Source organism: Gallinula chloropus (genome assembly GCF_964237585.1).
Source record: "Gallinula chloropus genome assembly, chromosome: 21".
In the NCBI taxonomy this organism is placed as follows: domain Eukaryota; kingdom Metazoa; phylum Chordata; class Aves; order Gruiformes; family Rallidae; genus Gallinula; species Gallinula chloropus.
The window spans coordinates 8661284-8681193 of NC_140106.1; the positions used below are offsets into that span (position 1 = coordinate 8661284).

At 46.8% G+C, this 19910-nt stretch overlaps 1 protein-coding gene across 1 annotated transcript in view; it reads left to right on the forward strand.

Annotated features, from left to right (window-relative positions):
• Nucleotides 1-242: 242 nt before the first annotated feature.
• The window catches only part of LOC311199683 (tetraspanin-15-like), a gene marked incomplete at its 5' end in the record, with an annotated part of 29714 nt that continues 10046 nt past the window's right edge, over nt 243-19910 (forward strand). The window contains 5 exons of the mRNA XM_084273817.1: nt 243-329; nt 4552-4737; nt 7648-7722; nt 10191-10286; nt 13919-14032. Of these exons, the coding sequence (XP_084129943.1) occupies nt 243-329; nt 4552-4737; nt 7648-7722; nt 10191-10286; nt 13919-14032 (558 nt within the window). The remainder of the gene's footprint in view (nt 330-4551; nt 4738-7647; nt 7723-10190; nt 10287-13918; nt 14033-19910) is intronic.

Consider the following 19910-nt stretch of genomic DNA (forward strand, 5'->3'; position numbering starts at 1 on the left):
AAGAGCTTTGCTCTTGCTGTTTGCAGCAAACCCAAGCAAGCAGTTCAGCAAAGGGTTAATGCTGGTGCTGCTGCTGCCTTCCCTTTAATTGCTGGAGCTCCTGCCAGGCGGAAGTCAGAGGAGCAGTCCAAGTTCAAGGCTTGTCTGTGTGTGTGTGCATGGGGGTGCTTTTGGGGCTCTGCAGCAGAGAGCTGGAACAGGAGGGGTCCAGTGAGCAGCAAGCAAACCCCAGAGCTGTGAAGATGGCTCGAGCCCCCGAGTGCTGCAATTCCCACCTCTCTTACTACAGCATCAAGTTTGCTTTGTCCACCTATGCCACCCTGTTCTCGGTAGGTGCTGCTCCTGGTTGCTTTTCTGTCCTTCCTGGCATTTTCCCCCCCCCCACCCCACCATGCTACCCCTGTGGTAGTATGATTTTACTTTCCAGTCTCAAAATTTCCCCTCCCATGGCAGCAAACCCTTGGGATAAAACCAGGTGCCACAAGGCTCTGTGTGCTTGGTGCTACCTGGGTCCAAAACGGGCAGTCTTGGGCAAAACAACTCCTTTTGGTGGGTTTAAGAGCACCTCCCTGGGACTGCTCTTCCCCAGAGCCACTCTTGCAAATCCCTCCTGGCAGAGTGTGTGTCCTGTTTGGAGGTGCTTGGAGCATAAAGACTGAAGTGGAATGTTTTTACCACACAAGCACCCACCTGGCAGCGTTGCTGGCAGAATCCCCTTCCCTGCCTGGATTGCCCCTTGTCTTTACATCATTCAGCAGGGACAAGACACAAAAGCAGACATCAAGTGATAAGCATTTTAGCCAGGTAGGTTATTTTAAGAGGAAAAAGATTTAAAGCTTATTTTTAAAGCAGTTTGGAATCATTGAGACAGCTATGGTCAGGGTGAGGCTTCCCTGGCACCTGGGAGATGCAGGCATGTGTCAGAGCAGGGGCTTGGGAAGCAAGAAATACATGGGATATGAGGTTATCTTCCTGGGGTTGATCTTGCATAATCCAGTCCATATTTACAGATATTTCCTCCTGAGGTTTCTATAATCCTCTTTTCCCTATGCACAGCTGCTTGCCAGGTATGTGTAGTGGTATGCACACCTAATTGCATGGGTGCAATTGCAGAAGTATCTGCCTGAGTTGCCCAGCAGTGAAGGATAAAATAGGATTGCAGCAGTGTTTGGAAATGCTTTTTATTTCCTTAATTTATTATTTCATGAAAGAGCTCTTTGGGAGGGCAGTGCTTGTCCTTGCTAGCTGGGGGTGGTGAAGCCCACTGTCTGTCTGCATCAAACGACTTGTGGCCACCTCAAGGTGTGAATGAGAATAAGAAAAATGGGGTTTTTCTGTAGAATGTCTCACTGGTTTCTTTGTGGCTTGGTAGGAAGGCTCCTGAGGGGTGAAGAGATCTGAATACATCCTGTGGGGTGTTAAGGACCCTCATGAGACTCCTGATTCACCCAGCAAGACCCCCCCCAAAAAAAAACATTCAGAATTCTTAATCCATTTGTGGCTGCAGCTTGAGTGTTTGAGTAAGGATGAACATACTGTTGTTACTTGCAAAACTCCTCTGTGGGGAAACCTGCCACTGTGGGTTTGTTTTCTCTGGAGAGCCACGTTTTGCTTGGTTTGAGTTTTCCCCAAATACTTTCATCAGCTGTAGGGGTAGGGAGGAGCTGTGGGTTGTTTTCTCCCAACTAAGCTGAACCCAGGTTGGGGCTATGCTTTGCAAGTATAGATTAATAATCTCAATGCCACGTGCTTATTGATTACTGGGAGATTTTGCAGGGGCTCAGGGGGTCATCCTGCTGACTCTGCCAGCAAGAAGAGACTCAATTTCCCAGCAGATGGAAAATAGCTGCAAAAAAAGCCACCTTGTCTGTTGCCAACCCAGCCTGCCTTCATCCCTGGGACAGCTATTGTGTGGAGACATTGCCCCATCAAATCCACATGGATCCCATGATTCCTGTGAGCTTTTCAGCTGCTGCCTGACCTACTTCTGGCCCCATTTGCACATGTTGCTGCTGTGTTAATTGACTGGTGCTGCCAAACATGTCAAGTTCTTGTTAACCAGGCAGGGCTGGGGCTGGGTTTGGGGCTGGGTTTCACTCTGGCATTTGATCCTGGAGGAATTTCTTGCCTGTGCTGCATGAAGGCTTTAAAAATTTAATCATCCCCCCTCTCCCCCTCTGAAAATTCAGTGGGATAAGTCTGGAATGGGTTCCCCAGGAAGGGTTGCAGAGGTTTGGGTGAGACGCATCGATTCCCTAGCGCAGGGTTGGCCCAGCCTGCAGGCAACTGGATTGAGTGCCATTAGATCCTTTCCAGTGCTTTTCTGGGATGGAAACACTGATTTCCAGGTGGGAAAATCAGTGGTTCTTCACTGTGCAGTTTTTTTATAGTGCTGCACAGGTCCTGACAAAGACTTTGCTGTCACCAGCTTGTTCCATATCCACCTGCTTGTTCTTCCCCAGAAATGCTGCTTTTCAGGGAACACTGGGCTTTCTCCCCAGGTATTTTTCCATCCAAATCCCTCTGCTACCCATCAGTATCTCTCCCTGCTTGTCCTTCAAAATCTCACTATATTCCAACGAGTTTTCCTTTGCAGTCTGCCTTGGCTGGGAGATGTGGCAGTGTATCTACTCTTCTCCTTGAGGTGCATGTTGCTTTGCAAGATGCCTTCTTGTGCCTGAAGCTGCTTTGAGTAGAAGCAACTCCTTTCTTTCTCTTTTTTTTATTTTTCCTCTTTGCATTTCCCTGCTGCATTTGCTTGGCAAATAAGCTGTGCATGTTCCCCCTCCAAAAAAAAAAGAAGTCACTGGTTGGGGATTTCCCTGCCAGAGGGACAGCTGTGGTGATGCTGGGAGAAAGGACCAGCAGCCTCATGCATGCCACGTGTTTTAAATTTTTCCAGGATACTTTTCAACCCTGGTAAAGTTATTTTTAAGCAGTGCACATGTCTATCCTGCAAAAACCCTCTTAGGTTTCTTTCCCTTGCCAGCAGGTGAAGGTGGTCCAATGCATGCTGCTTCCTCAGCCTCTTGAGCATCCAGCCCTCAACCCCCCTCCTGGGTTTACTGCCTGCACTTTCCATGAGCTCTTCCCTGACTTCTATTGCAGGTGGATTAATTAAAACAGAGCAAGTGGTTCTGATTGGCACGTGGGAGGAACAGCAGGGATTAGTGGGGGGTGAATGGTGTGCATTAATGTCTACCCCCTGCCTTCAAATCCAAATGTATTTCCTGGGATACTGTAGGAGAGAAGCAACATTAAATCAAACCTAATCCCAGTGCATCAACCTGATGCTTAAAATAGAGTATAAAGATGAAACTGTGATTATAGCCTGTGATCAGAAATATGCCTGTCTGTTTAGTTTCAAATAACTGAAGTGTCTGTAAAGTAGAAATAGTTTAACTTTCTGAGATGTTTCAGTTCCTCTAGAGAGGAGATGGAGCCTGGAAGTGGACAGTGATAGGCACCCAAAATAGTATCTGAGCAGAGTGGAGAAGAGAAAAATTCATTAAGCCAGGGTTGTGAATGAAAATCAAGGATAGAATTGTCTGCATGAATTACCTGGAAATGTTGGAGCAGACTCACTGGGAGCATGGAAGCCTTTTAGAAAGGTGAAAGTGATGGAAAAGGAGCAAAATAAAAAGGGAGTGTTTTTCCTCTTTGAAGGTGCAGGATGTCTACAGCCAGGGGCTTCTCCCCCAGGAGCCTCTTGCTGTGATTTGGGGTGGGGAGAGCTGCAAAGGGCAGTGTCAAAAGGGCTCGGGATGCTCCTTGGCTTCCTTGTTGACCTTTTCAGGTGTCAGTGCCGGCTGAGAAGCTGCTTGCCTGGGGCTGGTGCGAATGGCTCTTGACAGCACCAAACGCTGGGGATCTTGTTGCTGGCTTTGATGTTGTAGGAACTGAAGGGATGCAAACGCTCCTTTCCTGGAGTCTGGCTGCATCTCTGCATCCTGAGGCTCTCTTTGAATTAGAGCCGTTTCACTGAAGGGGGAGAGAGGGGAGAAAGGCTGGCATAAATAACCCTGTTGCTTTTCTTCCTGGCACTTCTCATTTTGGGGGTGGAAACAGCTTTGTAGCAGTGCTGGGAGCTGTGTTTCTAGTCCTTGGTGTGGGTGAGTGGCTCACTGGGTTTGGGTGCAAGTCGGTGCTCCAGCCAGGTGTAAGAATGATGCTGTTGACATCAGTGCTGAGGGTGGAGCTGGGGAGGAGGGGGGGTTTTGAGCGTTCATGCCTGTCAGCCTCTGAGCCTATTCAAAGCCAAGGTGAAGGCCAAGCTGAGCATGCATGCAGACCATGAAGATAGGAGCAGGGAGTGTGAAAACCTAGCAAAACCTGGCTTCAAGCCATCCAGCTCCATTGATCACGCTCTATGTCCCTTTCCTAGCAGCCCACCCTTGAGCAAAGGGGGTGTGCTGAGTGCTGACAACGCTGTTTGGCACTGGGTGTCCCAGAATTGGGTGGGTTTTCCTTGGCTGGCTGGGTACCTCTCCCTCAAAACCTCTGCCTTTTCTCCTGTTGGCTTCTGAACCCCGTTCTGTTCTCCCCCTGCAGATCCTTGGCCTGGTGATCCTGTGTGTTGGGATTTATGCTGAAGTGGAGAGGCAGAAGCACAAAACGTTGGAAGGGATCTTCCTGGCTCCAGCTATCATCCTGCTCCTGCTGGGCCTCACCATGTTCATGGTCTCCTTTGTGGGCATGGTGGGGAGCCTTAGGGACAATCGGGCGCTGCTGAAGCTGGTAAGGTTGTTCCTGTGCTCTCCAAACCGCCCTTGGGATGCTCTTGGGTGATCTCAAGGAGGAAAATAGTCTGTCCTAACCAGTCACCACCATAACCCACAGCAGTGGTGTGCCCCTTCCTGGGTTTAAATGCCTGCATGACGTGACTGCTCAGTGTTCTCAGCTCAGCCATGAAGCCAGCAGAGGGGTAATGGGGAGAGGATATATTTACATTTCAGAGCTGGCACCCTAATTTCCCTGTTATCCGTGGCTGAATGCTTCCAAGGGAGTTATTTTTGGGGCTGGGATCCTATCTGTGGTGGAGCAAAGTCTCCACTGTTAAGTTTATTTTTGCTGTGACGATGCCAACAGAAAGCAGCTTTGTTTTCCTTTTGCAAGGTACCTCTCAACAGAGGGAAAAATGACCTTTGAGGTCCAAAGTGGAAGAGGTCAAGGAGAGTAGGGCAAAGCTCTTTGCTCCTAACCTGCTTTCCAGGGGCTTTGTTGGTGCGTTGAGCATCTGAGCACCCAACCTCTGTGCAGCTCATCACCTGCCCTTGCTCTGGGGCAACACCTTTGTCTCCAGGGAGGCTGTATGAATTTATAAGCTGAATTGTAGTCCCTTCCTTCCATTCAGATGGGGGTGAAGCTCTTGTATTACATTTGGCTACAGCCACCATCCGCTGATGAGCTCTGGCTGCATCTGATGCTCCCTTGGTGAACAAGTTCCTTTTAAAGGATTTCTTTTTTTAAAGGATAAAATGCCCCCTACCTGGGGACTTGGAGCCTGTGGGTTCATCCTAAGGATATGTTACCCTACAAAAAATCATAAAGCCCAGAACTCTGAGGCAATTTTAACAGTTGTGTTTATGCAGAATGGGAGAGGGATGAGGGTCCAGGCAGCCTGAGAAATCCTACTTTTCCATTTGGGAAACTTTTGGGGCTCCTTCTTTCCTGCAAACCACAATTTGTCACCCAAGGCAAGATTTGACCTTGGCTTCATGATAGCAAGAGATCAGCTGCAGCAGCTCTTTAAGCCTTTTGCAGGGGTTGGTCATATTTGTGTGTGTATATATATATAATATAACTGATATATTTATAAATATATAAATGTATGTTTACCTATATTGCTATTTCCAAATGTCAGCAGCAGTGAGGTATGGAAAGCAACCTCCAGCCACCACTGTCAACCTTGATATTTTATTTTATTTGTGATTTTTGTGTTTCCACTCCCAAGGTTGACTCACCATGTGACTTCCCGAGCTGGGCTCCAGTGTGCTTCCTCCTCCTTCTCTAGCCCATGATTGCATGTGGCAAACAGAGAGATTAAACACTGGGAAATGATAGATATGTCAGGTTTGAAGAGGGCAAGTGAGTAGGGCTGCAGGGAAATGGTTGGCAATCACAGAGCTATTGTGTGAATGGAGAATTGCCCTTCTGGGAAGATGAATTCCCCCCCTTGAAGAGAGTCAGCTACTGCAGCAATTGGAAGCTTGGGGACCCTGAATGAAAGCAATCAGAGTAACAGACATCTGAAGGAGCACTTGGAGGTCTGAGCTGATCCAAGCAGCTGGGGTGTTTTCTGATTGTGCAGGGAAAGGGGCAAAAAAATGCTGCAAAAGCCCCTTTATTCCAGCAGTACAAAGCATCCCTTGGCCACAGCACCAGCACCAACCAATTCCTTATCCTGTGGCAGCCACTTCAAAGCTGGGTTGAAGCTGGAGATGAAAATAGGAGTCAATAGCACCTTCTCCTTATTTTAATTCTGCATTTGGAAGGATTGGGGGGAATGGTTGGAGTTAAAGTGTTCTGGGTGGGTTGCTTGCATGTCACTCACTTGGATATTCCACTTGGGTTTGGTGGTGCTGGGAAGCCTTGTCGTTGGGAGCAGAGGATTTGCACTGGCTATCCTGCACATCCCAGGGTGTGCTCAACCCCAGGCCAGCAAAAAGAAAGCATCCCCTGAATGTTTGTTGTAAAGAAGCAAATTTCCAAGACCAAAAAGCCTTGGAAAAGCCTTTGGGATGAACCAAAAGGCTCTGTGTGATCCCCTGAGCGTGCTGACCCTGGCTGGAGCTGTGAATTTGGGCTGGCCTGAGTTTGTAGCTGATGCCTGAAGGTGGAGTTTTTCTGCCCCTGCAAAAGGAAGGAAGGAGGACAGGCTGCCTTAGGGTGCAGTGCTGGAAATATAAAAGGGGGGAGAGGCATTTATGGGCAAGATGGAGATTCCCTTTCTGAAAAGGGTAAACTGATTTCCAGCTGAAACGTGACCAGCATCTCCTTTAGGCTGGTGGGTTGGGGTTTTTCTTGTGGTTGGATTTTTGGTTTGGGGGTTTTATTTCTGCTCTGGGGCTCTCCCAGAGTCCCAGTAGCCTAAAGGAAATGTGTATTTTGACTTTAAGGCTAGGCAAATGCCTGTGTTTAACCCAAATAGGGGTAGTTACTGATGGACAGGAGCACACGTAGGGTCCCCCCATCCCCCTCCCAATAAAATACCTTGGCTTGTATGAATAAAACAGTGACCTTGGCAGAGGGGGGCTGTTGCTGCATTGCTAAAACCCAATATACTCTGCAAAGTCTTTTCATCTGGGCTTTGTTGTCTTCATTTAATCTGTGTAGGAAACATTCCTGACAGATTTTGGGGAGTATTTTCTTGCTTCAAAGCGACTATGAAAGCTGCTTCTGTGTGGGAATACTCAATTATTTGGGTTTTCAGAGGCAGGGCTGCCTGCAAGTGTCTCTCAGTAGGCAAGCACACCCTTAGAAAGGGCCACTCTGTGTGGGAGAAAGCTCCAAGGTGTCATTAAGAAGAAATGGTTCTGAGTGTTCCAAAGCAGGTCTCTGTTTCCAGGTCCCCCTTGTTGTGGTTAACCCCTGGCAGATGGCACAGCCTGGCTTGGAGCAGGGCTGATTTTTCCCTTGTCTTTGCAGTTCTTCTGGGTCCTCCTGGTGATCTTCCTCACAGAGCTGCTGCTGATATTCATTGAAATCATCTTTGAAAACAAGGTAGGTGCCATCAGGAGGCCTTTGGGGGCTGCACAGTGACACAATGCTTCCCTCCCTCTCATCAGGGAGGAAAATCCTCAAGCATCTGCCAGCTTCTGCCCTGAAAAAGGCAAATTTCCATTGCTGTTGCTCTTCTGGGGCTGCCCATTGTCCTCTGGACCTGTGATGGGTCTTCAGCACCACCCAGAGCCACAGCTGTGGCTCCCTGTGCAGACTCAGCCAAAAACCTGTTGGGTTTGAATCTCTTTTTTTTCTTGAGGACTCATTAAGCTCTTTGCCTCAATTATGTTAACTGCTGCCTTGCACTTGCAAGGATGGGTCTGAGTTACAGCTGAGCCAGAGAGATGGTAAATGCTTCAATGGATGTCCCTTCTGGCTGCCTGCCTTGTGCTGAAGGAACCCTGCCATTTGATAGTTGATCTTACCCTTGTGATCAATCAAATTATTAAACAGCTCATCTCAATCTCTACTGGCTCAGTAAATGCACGAGGCAGGAGAAGGATATCTGAAATAGCTACTTAGGGGGCTCTAAAAATTGATTCCCCCATGCACAAACAGCTTGGCAAGCCCTGAAGCCAGAGGCAGGCAAAGGAGGAGGAAATTGGCTTTTGGATGCTGTGGCCAACTCCTTTCAGCAGGTTCCTAGAGCTCCCTGACACCCTCTGATCTCCAAAAACCCCTGTGCATTGGTGCAGAGATGTGCTTCTGTGAGGAAAATCATATCACTTGAGCCCTTCCCATAGGGGGAAATACAGAAAGGCAGCATGTGCTGACACACAGAGGGTGTATTTTGGTGAAATTCAGCATGAAACCCCTTGCTTTGCTCCACCTTTGTGCCTCAGTGATGGGTCTCAGCACCATCCTGCACCACAGCATAGGGATGCAATGGGGAAACAGCAGTGCCATCAGGAGAGAGGGAATTGCAGCCTAGTGATTCAACTCACTGAGTAGAAACCATTAGCACCTAAATTGTCCCTTAATTTAAATTTAACAGGCAATATCAAAACCTAATTAAAAGTCAAACAAGGAGGGAGAGAGAGAAGAGAGAGAGAGATCTGACCAGTGATGAATCCACTCGACCTAGAATTGTTTGGAGGCACAAATCTGCATTTGGAACAATGGCTGTTGATTAAATTTGTTAAAAACACATTTAATTGGATTTTGTGTTAAATAAGCTGGGATGAAGAATGAATTTAGTGGCCTGAACGTTAAAAAGGGTTCTGTTGATATGCAAATGGGGGGTTGGTAATTATCAGAGACAAGGAGTTTTGGCAGGGGAGTGGTCTCACAAGCAGCAGGTAATGATTTAACCCTGCAAGGCTTATCTTGCACCTTAAAGTCAAGATTTAATTACAGTAGCCACCTCTGGGCAGGAGCCTTTTCACAGAGCAAAGGGGACTGTGAGTGTGTCTAGTTGGGGGAAAAGAAGCAGAAAATGGTGAAACCCTGTTGTGTTGGTCTCAGTGGTGGGCAAACTGAGAATTAATTTAACAACCTTCCACGTAAGTGATTTCTTCAAGGTTCTTTTCAGACCCCCTTGCCTGATCCCTTGCTGTTGGCAGGCTTTGTTTGCCTCTGATGTGCCTTCATTCCTCTCTTCTTTCTTTCCCACGTTCTTCTCCCTGTTCCTGGTTTGCCCAACCTCTAATTTTCATGTCAGAGCAAATGATGAAAAACGTTTCCTTCCCCCCCACTCTTCTCCTGTTTCCAACTCAGAACAAAGTTCCTTTTCCCTTCATTTGTTTCTGCTTGGTGGGCTGGCAGGAGTCAAACTACAAACCAGCGCTGGACACTCTGAGCCTCCTCTCCCAGCTCTGTAACAAGCTTCCCAGACATCTGTAAAATACATTTTTCATTCAATTAGTGTTTCCTGTGAAGTGCCTGATGTGTCAAAGCATCCTCAGAGAGATGGCTGAAGGAGCAGCAGGGAGAGCCCCAGCCTGGCTGCACTGTTGCCTTGCAGGGGATGATTGAATTGCTGAATGATTTGTGGGGATTAGAACTGATTGAGGGCTCTGATGAGGTCTCTGCTCCTGCACGTAGCTCATCCCATGGATAAATCCCACCTCAGCTGGCAGTGTGTGCTGTCACACACCAGTTCACCTCTTCCAGCCCCTCCTAATGCAGCAGTGGCTAAAATCATGTTAGTTGATGAGAGCTGGAGAGAGCTTTTCAGGTCATCACCCAAGCAATTCCATTTTACAGGTGGTGTGTAGGGAAAATCAGGTGGGTGAAAGTGTGTGGGTCTACCTGTGTGTGCAGGAAGTGGAGGGATGCTGTGGGATGCTGCTAACCCCAAGAGCTCAAAAATGATTAATTTTGCCCTAGGATACAGGCTTGTGCCAGTGTTGGATTCTTTCTTTAGCAACAGCTGGCAACACTTGCTATGAAGTAATTGTCGTGTTTTGCAATATTTTCCTGGTGCCTTTTCCACCTAAGAGCCTTATTTTTTAATTTTCTACCCCCAGATAAATCCAGTTTTCCACTCCAGCATCCAGGATGGCATCAGGCACTATTATGATGACCTTGACTTCAAGAACATCTTGGATTTTGTGCAGGAAAAGGTTTGAGTTGGGAGGGGGGCGGATGGTACCCGGAAGGTCGGTCTGTGAAGTTTGTCAAGGAGTGGGTAACTCTGTGCCTTGATCAAGCAGTAGCATTACTTTTTGTTCTGTTTTTAAGAGTTTATTCACATCCCTAGGCTGCCTTGCTTGATCTGCTATGATTATCTTGACCATTCTTAGTGTGTGGTGCTGCTGAGCCAGGGGTAGACGTTCCCCTTTTGTCTCTCAAAAGCTGAGGCAGCTGCACCTCAGCTGAGCACTGCTGCATTCCTCCAAGTGCATCAACAAGCCAAGTAAAGATTTGAAGTTATTATCCATGCTGCCAAATGCCTGGTTGGTCCACACAGGCTTGGTTGGCTCTAATGCATCATTTTTGTCCAGTATTAGTGAGAAGCTGTTCCTGGAAATGTGGGGAGGGAGGTTTGCTCGTGGGTTCAGTTGATTATACTGAGTTTACCTGGGGTTTGTGTTACTGAGGGAAGGAAGCACTTGGCTCAAAGCATTTGGTGAATGGAAAAAAAGAAAAAGTGGAAAACCTCCAAAAAGTTTAGCTCTAGGAATGAAATCACAGTGATGTCATCTCCTGGGTTGGTTTCAGAGAGCAGAGCCAGCTTTGCCAGCAAAGCTGCTTTCAGATGAACTCGAATGTTCTCACCTTGACCTGGTTCCTCTCCTTTCATTATGGCTTGAAGCATCATGAATATGTGAAACTTACCTCTGGCTTTGAGGAAGACTGTGAAGCTCTTTCTTCTTTGATGTAGCTGGAATTTAAGGCTGGTGGTACCCTTCACGCTCCCCTCTCTCTGCTTAAATACCAGCTTTGGACTTCTGGAGCGAGTGCATTAATGAGCCTGGGAACCCTCTGAGGGTCTCAAGACACATGAGGGATTTTGAGAAAGATCTGAATTTGTTTTTAAGTTCCACTCCAACCTCTCTATAGGGTTGCTGTAATTCAGGCCTCTCTGTATGTATAATAAATTCCAGCAGTCAAAGTCCATGTTGCACCCCTGGCAAGGAGTTTAGACTGCAAATCTCCAGGTAAAGCAGATAGATATATATGCAGGAAGGTTACTTGATCTCCAAATGAGGATCAGGCCCTTACCACCTACTCTCACCCCAGTTTTACATATATACTTGTTCACCTGACTTAGTAAAAAAGTTTTCAGGGGGAATTTTAATCTCAAAGTCTCTACTAGAAGAAGTTGTGGCCACTGGTAGACTTGCTGATAAGACTTTGGTGTCTGCACGTTTTATTTTATAGAGAGAGGAGGAGTTTTACAGCCAAGTGCAGCTCAGTGCTGTGAGCTTTCATCTTCATCTCTGGTTTCCAAACTGGGAACTGCAGCAGAGGCAGCAATTGAAATGTAGAGTTGCATTGTCCTGGGTGTAGGTCTGAGAAGAAGCAATGAAGAGAAATAACTGCTTTTAAGAGAAGGGAATTGGCTTTTATGGGACATGAGCAGTCCCCTTCACTTTGGGAGGGTGAAAATGTGCAGTCAGTCTGGAAGGACTGCACCCAGACCTCCCTTTTTGATAAAGCACAAGCTCAGAGCAGCCTATCATCATAATTTAGTGGTTATTCTTGTCTTTTTCCCTACTAAAAACATTATCTGTGTATAGGTTGGTTGGAGAGTCTGTTTAGGTTAGGGAAAACCTTAGGATTTGATTTTTGCTTCACTCCCCTTTCAAGTAATGCTTGAAACTAGAGCCAACTGCCTTTACTCCCTTAAACCAGTATCCTGCAGTAAAAATAACAAGTAATTATGGTCTGAGATGCCAGGCATTAGTATTTTATGGTACCAGGATGATGGTACAAATAGCATGGCTTTACCTGGCAGCACCTACTCAGTCTGGCTGCCTGTGAGTGAGCAGACATGGAAATACACTGCCCTAAAGAAAATAACACTTATCTGTTTGTATCACTCATTTTTGCCCTTCACAGCCTTTGGACATGAGACTGGAGACCACAGTGACTCCAAAGCCTGGCTTTACCCCGAGTCACTAACTGCAGTGCTGTGCTGCTCCTGGCTTCACCTTGTTTTAATGGTAGAAGAGAGAGTTCAGACCCCTTTGCTGAGCAATAGGTTTGAATTTCAAAGAGCTGCTGAAGTTGAGGTTCTTGCACAAACCTGAATGGCTCCAAACTCCATGTGAGGCTTGGAGGGATGAGGGTGTTGTGCTTGCAAACCTCTTCTTGTTTTCCTTCAGGAAGATGAAAAGCAGCTTTCTCCAAGCTGGCTGGTTGGAGAGTGATGCTTCAAGGAAGAGGGGTTTAGGCATAATGAGCCCACATCTCCCAGGTAGCTTCAGTGGTCCTTGACATGAAGAGCTCATCAGAAACGACCTAGGAGGCTCTTCTGTGGGCTCCCTTTAGGTGTTTGGGTTGTTTTTTTGTGCTTGTTATGCTTCTCTGAGCTCCAGGAGCCTGCCTGACAGTGAAATCTGTATTGTCTGTGTCTACTTCAGAGAAATAAATCCAGGCAGGAGAGTAGTTTGGGCTAAGCCTCTTTCTGCAGAGAGGAAAACATTCCAGAGAGGCTTCCTGGCAGCTGGTAACCCTCCTTAGAAGGATTTTGTACCACTGTTTGCATAGTTCCAAAAGCAAATGGAAAAAACCTCTTTGCAGCAAGGGGATATCAAACAGGCAGCAATAGCCAGGGCTGTGGTTTATTCCCCCCTCACTGGTACAGACAGGATTAAAAGCAATAGAGGAATTAAAGGTAGGAAGCTAGAAATTAATTGTAAAACTGTGGGTTAGCTGCTTCTGGCCATATTTACCTGTTTTGGCGTGGGAGGAGGTCACAAAGACCCCCAAAGCTGATGTCTTTCCCTATTCCTGTTGGCCAAGTCTTGCCATCAGCTCACCTGCAGGAGGGGGAGCAGATGCTCACTGGGTTAAGCCTCTCCTAAAAGCTGCTCCTTGATGAGTGTGGTGCTTAAAAGGGGAAAACCTGTTGGGTTTTTTTTTTTTTCCCTGTCTTTTCAAGCACATACACCTCTCCTGCCCACTTCAGGCATTTTTTTGGGGTGGGGAGGGAGCACAGAATGTAAAGATTCCAGCTTGTTTACCAAGAGGAAGGATGATGCTGTATATAATAAGCCCCCTTCTATTCTGCAGAGAACAGAAAATTACTTTCAGCTTTTTTTTTTTTCCCTTTCTATTGTGCAAAGAGAAGAAAAAAATAACCTTTTCTTGTAGCTGCAGCATTTGATCTCTAATTTAACTTGACAGAAAGAGAAATCCCTGTTAGACTGCAAAGCCTCATTAGCATTTTGTCGAATGGCACTTACTAGCTGAGCTGCCTTCAGGAGCCAAGATCCACGTTCACTGAAGGAGCTGGAAGAGCCTGCATGCCCCAGGAAGAGGATGGATTAGTCACCTGTAATTAAAGCAGTGAAGCATGAATGAGCTTGATCTTTACTGGGCTTGTGAAAGAAAGGATGCCTCTGATACCCTCATGTAGGCATCTCTAACTGCCCCAGGCCTCTAAGTTTCTTTTTTAGACTCTTCAAGTTCATATTTGAGGTCCTGGGAAGCAGAACATGATGCTGAAGATGTAGGGCAAGGCTGGGAGTGTTGAGGTTTGTTCAGCTGCACGTCTCATCTCTCCTTTTTTTCCCTTCTCTTTCAGTTTTCTTGCTGTGGTGGTGATGAGTACCGGGACTGGGAAGTCAACCAGTACCACTCTTGCAACAGCAGTGGGCCACTGGCATGTGGGGTGCCCTACACGTGCTGCATCCGGAAGGTAAGGCATCAGAGGCACAGAAAGTGCCTTCATTTCAGCAAAATATCCTCTTCTAGCTAGTTATTACCACCTATTTCTGTGCTATAGTGTTTCTTGTAAAATCTATTAACCATCTTGCAGAGGACTTTGATGCAGCATCAGTGGGAGATGCTAAAGAAACTAAATATATATATTAAAATATATATCTGCTATGCTTTATTTTAATAGGTTCTGCTGGTTTAATGTAGAATAAATACCAAAGTGCTGGGCTATTGGTTTATGTTGTGCTGAGGAGCTGTTAGACATGTTGAGTCCCTGGGTTTGAATCTAATGTGTGATTATAAAATGGTTTGGAGGCTCATTTTGCAGAGATGAAACAGCATCTTAACAGGACTTGGCTGAATCTCAGCTTGGAACCAAATGAGCTGTTCTCTGCTTTCCTGCCCAAGAGGACACGTTCCTCCTGTGGCTGCTGCAGGGTTTAGCAGTGTGTGGGTTTTGTGGTTACTGCTGGCTGCTCCTCACAAGGAGGGTTTTGAGGGTTTTGCTGAAAATGGGGCCAGGGAGGTGTTGGGATGAAGAGCCACGTGGTGGGCTGGAATAAGAAAAGACTCCTGAGCAACTGCCCTTGCAGAGTTGTGTTTCTGACCCACGTGCTGACTTTCAGAGCTGAAAATCAAGACACCCTTGCCCCAAACAGTGCTTTTCTGCTGATGCTAAGCTGAGTGCTCCAACACCATCTTGTTTAATACAACCGGCCACCTCATCACAGTCATTCAAACACAGGCTATGGATAGAATGCCAGGACCTCAGCCAAGGCAGGGAAAAAGAAGTGTAAATATCCCTGCTTGCTGTGGCCAGAAATGCTGTAAACATTGCTAAAAAAGGATTTTCTAAGCCTAATCCTAGTAGCAAAACCTCCTTGAGGTTCAGCACATCAAGAGTATCAGCATTGCCTCTGAATCTTGGCTGTGCCCCAAGGCTTTAGTAATTGAACAAGGAAAATATATCATCTATCTTCTTGTTGGATTTCTTTTTTAAATGGAAAAAGAGGGGAATCTGGTGTGTTTTAATTGTCAGTGTGAAGCCTGACATGCAAATCAGCTGCAGAAATAATTGTCGTATCTAATCAGGGTGTTGATTAAGATTTCTAAAGCTCCTGAAGATTGAATTAGAAATTTGTATTATGTGTGAGGATGTGCTGGAGAGAGTCAAGTGGGGTTATTTTTTTTACATATTTTTACCCTCCCCCCTGGTTTTGGGTAACAATTTGGCAAACAAAAGACCTCAGTGCAGCAGGCAGAACTGTAGATATGAGGTAGCACAGAGGATCAATATAGTAGGGTTAGAAATAAGGTAACTCTTTGGTGAAGTCAGGTGGATGCTCTAGCAAAGGAATGGAGCACCCAGCCCCAGGGAGGGAAAGCCCACAGGAAATCCTGTACACTTGTGTTTTTTTAGAGAGAACTAAAGCCCATGGATGTGTCTCTGAGAGCTGGAGCAGTTTTATGGGAAGGGAGACCTCACCAAATGCATGTAAATATCCATGAGCAATGGATATTTATTTGGGAAGAAGAGTAACTGGGTAGATAGCTGTAGTTTCCTTCTTCAGAGATTGGATTTTTGGCATAACAGGGTGTTTTTGGAGAAGAAATCAGCCTGAGCAGTATCAATAGCACATGAAACGGATTAAGATGAGCCAGCTCCCTTGGGAGTTTTCAGCTGTCTGTGACTTAAAAGAAGCTAATAAAGATGTAGTTGAAACAACAGAGAGAAACCTTCCATAATTGTGTTTACTGTAAGCTCCAGCACATCTCTGTTCAAAGCTACTTGCTGAAATTGCAAGTTGGGGAGGGCTAATTGCTCTCTGCAACTACCTGAAAGGAGGTGGTGGAGAGCTGGGGGTTAACCTTTTCTCCCTAGTTAGAAGTGACAGGAGAAAACAAAACGGTGTCAAGTTGTGCCAAGGCAGGTTTGGATTGGATAGCAGGAAAAACCTCTCCACAGGGGATGTTGTTGGGCATTGGAATGGGCTGCGCTGGGATGTGGTGGAGTCTCCATCCCTGGAGGGGTTTAAATGATGGTTTGATGTGGTGCTGAGGCACATGGTTTAGTGGTGGTTGGCAGGTTAGGGTGATGGTTGGACTTGGTGATCTAAAGGGGCCTTTCCAACCCAAACAATCCCGTGGTTCTGTGATTTGTGGCTGTGAATGAAAGATGGAGAGTGAAGCAGCTGTTTCCCTCTGAGATTTAAGTAGAGAGGTACCAGAAGATGACACTTGGAAATGTATTATTGTGGGAAGAACAAAAGATGCTGATAGCACAGTGAGCTTGAAATGTGGATTGAGAGTTGGGTTGCAAGGTATTTACAACTTGTCATTAGGCACAGCAATAAAACAGTCTCTTTCCCTAAGACTTTTTTTCTATTACAAGATCCTCTAAGAGCTTTTGTGTTGTGTCCCCTGGGGGACCTTTTAGGGCAGTCTGAGTTGCATTGATGAGAGTAGACATCCTTGGATTTGATGACCTGCAAAGGTCTCTTCCAACCTTGTGATTCTGTGGTCCTGCAAAAATGCTCTGGCTGTTCTGAGTCTAAACTCAGAGGTCTCTAGACACTGAAGTCTTCCTAGAAAGAAGGAATGGGCAGATATGCCCTTAACTGAGGGAGTGATGGATCCTCATCTTAAGTGCTTTTCTAAATAGTTTTCCAAGGTACTTGTGCCTTCTCTTGAGAGACCAAAGCATAGCTGTGCCTTTGCCTAGTGCAGTGTCTCCAAACCCCTTGTGAGGTGTCACTGCTGCTGTTTGGCACCAATTTTGGGGAGGAAAGCTGGCTAAATAAGTACAAGAATTGCAGTCTTCAGTGGGTCTTAAACATCTGTGTGTGGTGTCCTTTTGGGATCCCTGAAGGCATCAAAATGCATTCTGGAAGAAGAGAGGCTGCAGGCTGGTTTTATGCCCATGTTTCAATTCAACTCTGACCTCCTCCTCCTCCTTGCAAGGCCTTGGCACAAGTTGATTGAGGCTAAAGTCTCACTTCTTTATCTTCCTTGCTTCTCCCAAACGTGAGGTGTTGAGGGAATTACCCAGCCAGGCAGGACTGGAGATAACTGAGAATCCCTTGGTGGTTTAACCCAGGAAAGAAGAAAAGCAGTGATGAGTTTGTCCTCTAGCCTGGTGAGCTCAAATCATGAGCCCAAGAGAAGGAAATGATGTTTTACCAGAAAGGGTCCTGTGGTGCCCACAGAAGTGAGTCTGAAAGCAAGGACAACTGAGAGCTGTCAGGAAAAGTGTGGTGGTTTGGGGTTTTTTTCTTCAAATGTGAACCAGACAGGCAGAGCCTTGGTCATGTTTGGGTTCCTTCTTAATACTGAGTTTACCTTGAGAGCATTGCAAACTCCCCTGATGCTGAAGGCTTCTCATTTGACTATCCAAATAATTTCCCTGCAAGTCTTTCAGATGCACAGGGACTAATTAGTGTTCTTAACTATGCCCAGTTCATAAATAGTGTCTCAGTGTAGCGAGAGATGGGATTTTTGGTAGCGGTGTGAGTACTGTGGTAGGTACAGAAGCTCTTGGTAGGGTAGTGCTAGAATCACTTCCCTGCTAATTAGGGGAGGAAGAAGCTGCAGCTTTATGCCCAGAGTCTGTCCAAAGGTGTACATTTCTGTTATGCTGTGTCTTGGAGGAAAGCATAATTTACACCTAACTGTGCACATTTCTCTTTTTCATCTCTGTGCCTCTGAACCAGGAGATGTTTTTGTTTTGTTCTCCAGGAGCTTTTACTGGTTGTCAAAGCCATCTTTCTGAAAGCATAATTCCAGCATGTTGTTATTTTATAGGCATGAGGCCCCTTTAGAAATACGTGGTCTTATGGAAGCTGCTGTTTGATGTGTGAAACAAGCCAAAACAAACAGCCCCAAAACGATCAGGAGATCAGTCCCAAGGGGTGCAAAGTGCCCAGCTAGCTCAGGACATGCCAGAGCTGCTCTCCAGCTTTGCTTTACTTGCAGGGAGCAAGAATGCAGTCCTTGGTCACAGCCAACAGTTCAGAAGAGGAAGGTCCTGTCTATCCAACCTGATTTCCTCTTGTGATGAGGTCACACAGGTGGTAACCAAGGGAAACCAGTTGATGTTGTTTTTCTGGATTTCAGTAAGGCTTTTGATATTGTGTCTCAGTATCTTGCTGGATAAAATATCCAGCATAGAACTAGACAAAACCATGGATGGGCAGTTGGCTGAAGGGTTGGGACCAGAAGGTGACAGTAAATGGGGTTACATCTGGCTGGTGGCCAGTCACTAGTGGGGCTCCACAGGGCTCTGTTTTAGGACCAGTTCTTTTTAACACTTTCATAAACAGCCTGGGCACAGGACTAGAGGGCTAATTCGGGCAAATTTGCAGATAACACCAAACAGGGGTGAGTTGTTGACTCTGTGGAGGCTGGAGAAGCCTTGCAGAGAGACCTGGTCAGATTAGAGAGCTGAGCAATCACCAACCTCATGGAGTTTAACAGGAACAAGTGCTGGATTCTGCCCCTGGGAGGGGGTGGCCCTGGCTGCACATAGAAACTGGGGGATCAGACTGTGGAGGGCAGCCATGCTGAGAGGGATTTGGGGATCTGGGTTGACAGCAAGTGACCCATGAGCCAGTAGCTTGCCCAGGCAGCCAGGAGAGCCAACTGTATCTTGGTGTGTATCCAGCATGGCACAGCCAGGAGGCCCAGGGAGGGGACAGTCCCGCTCTGCCACTGTGCTGGGGTGGCCTCACCTCCAGTCCTGGGGGTGAGTTTGGGCACCCAGTGTAGTACAGGAGGGACATAGAAATATTGGAGAGTGTCCAGAGGAGGGAAACGAGGATGGGGAAGGGTCTGGAGGGGAAGTCTTAGGAGGGGAGGCTGAAGTCCTTTGGTTTGTTCAGCCTGGAGAAGAGGAGGCTGAGGAGATCTCATGGGGTCTGTGGTCTCCTGGCAGGGGAAGGTGAAGAGGCAGCACCGATCTCTCCCCTCTCTTTGGGGACCAGGGATAGAACCCAAGGGAATGGTGTGAAGCTGCACCAGGGGAGGTTTAGGTTGGACGTGAAGAAGAGGTTCTGTACTGAGAGGGGGGTCAGGCACTGGCACAGGCCCCCCAGGGAAGGGGTCACAGCACCAAACTTGGCTGAGTTCAAGAAGTGTCTGGAGAATGCACTCAATCCCATGCCCTGACTTGTCAGGCCCTTCGTGGAGCCAGGAGTTGGGCTTGTTGATGATCCTTGTGGGTCTCTTCCACTCAGGAGATTCTGTGATTCTGTGAATTGGGTTTATAACCCAAAACGTACCCCTCTCCATCCTGATGCATGAGTAGGAATTAAATTCAATTACGTTTTATAAAGGTCTTGAATAGCAGCATTTGGCCAGGATTTCTCTCATTAGCTGCAGCTCTTGAAACACTTTTATTGGCCAGCAAAGCTCTAAGCCTTGGGGACATCTAAAATCCTTATGTTTCTCCTCAAAGTGGTGTAAGACTTTGGGGAAATTCCTCTTTGATTTTTGGAGAGCCCAATATGTTTAGTCCCTGTGAGATTCCCTTTATTACAAAGGAGAGACATGGCTGCAGGTATCAGAAAATGGGGCTGGAGTCGCCCAGGGGAGCATTTGGGAAGAACTGCTTTGCCTAATGCTCGCATGCCATGGATGAGATCCCAGTTCAAATCAATGCCAAAAGCACTGGGGGACCTAAGCATCCTTCAAAACATCAGGAACCAGAGAGAAAAGTGGTTTTTTTAAACAAAATAATAAGTTAAAAAAACCCCTCTAACATCTTATTGCCAATGCACAAGGATTCAGCATTGCATGTGGGTAGCAAGGAGAGGTCTGAGGGCAGCTGCCTGCCTTGTGCTATGCTGAGTGGTCGAGGCTCT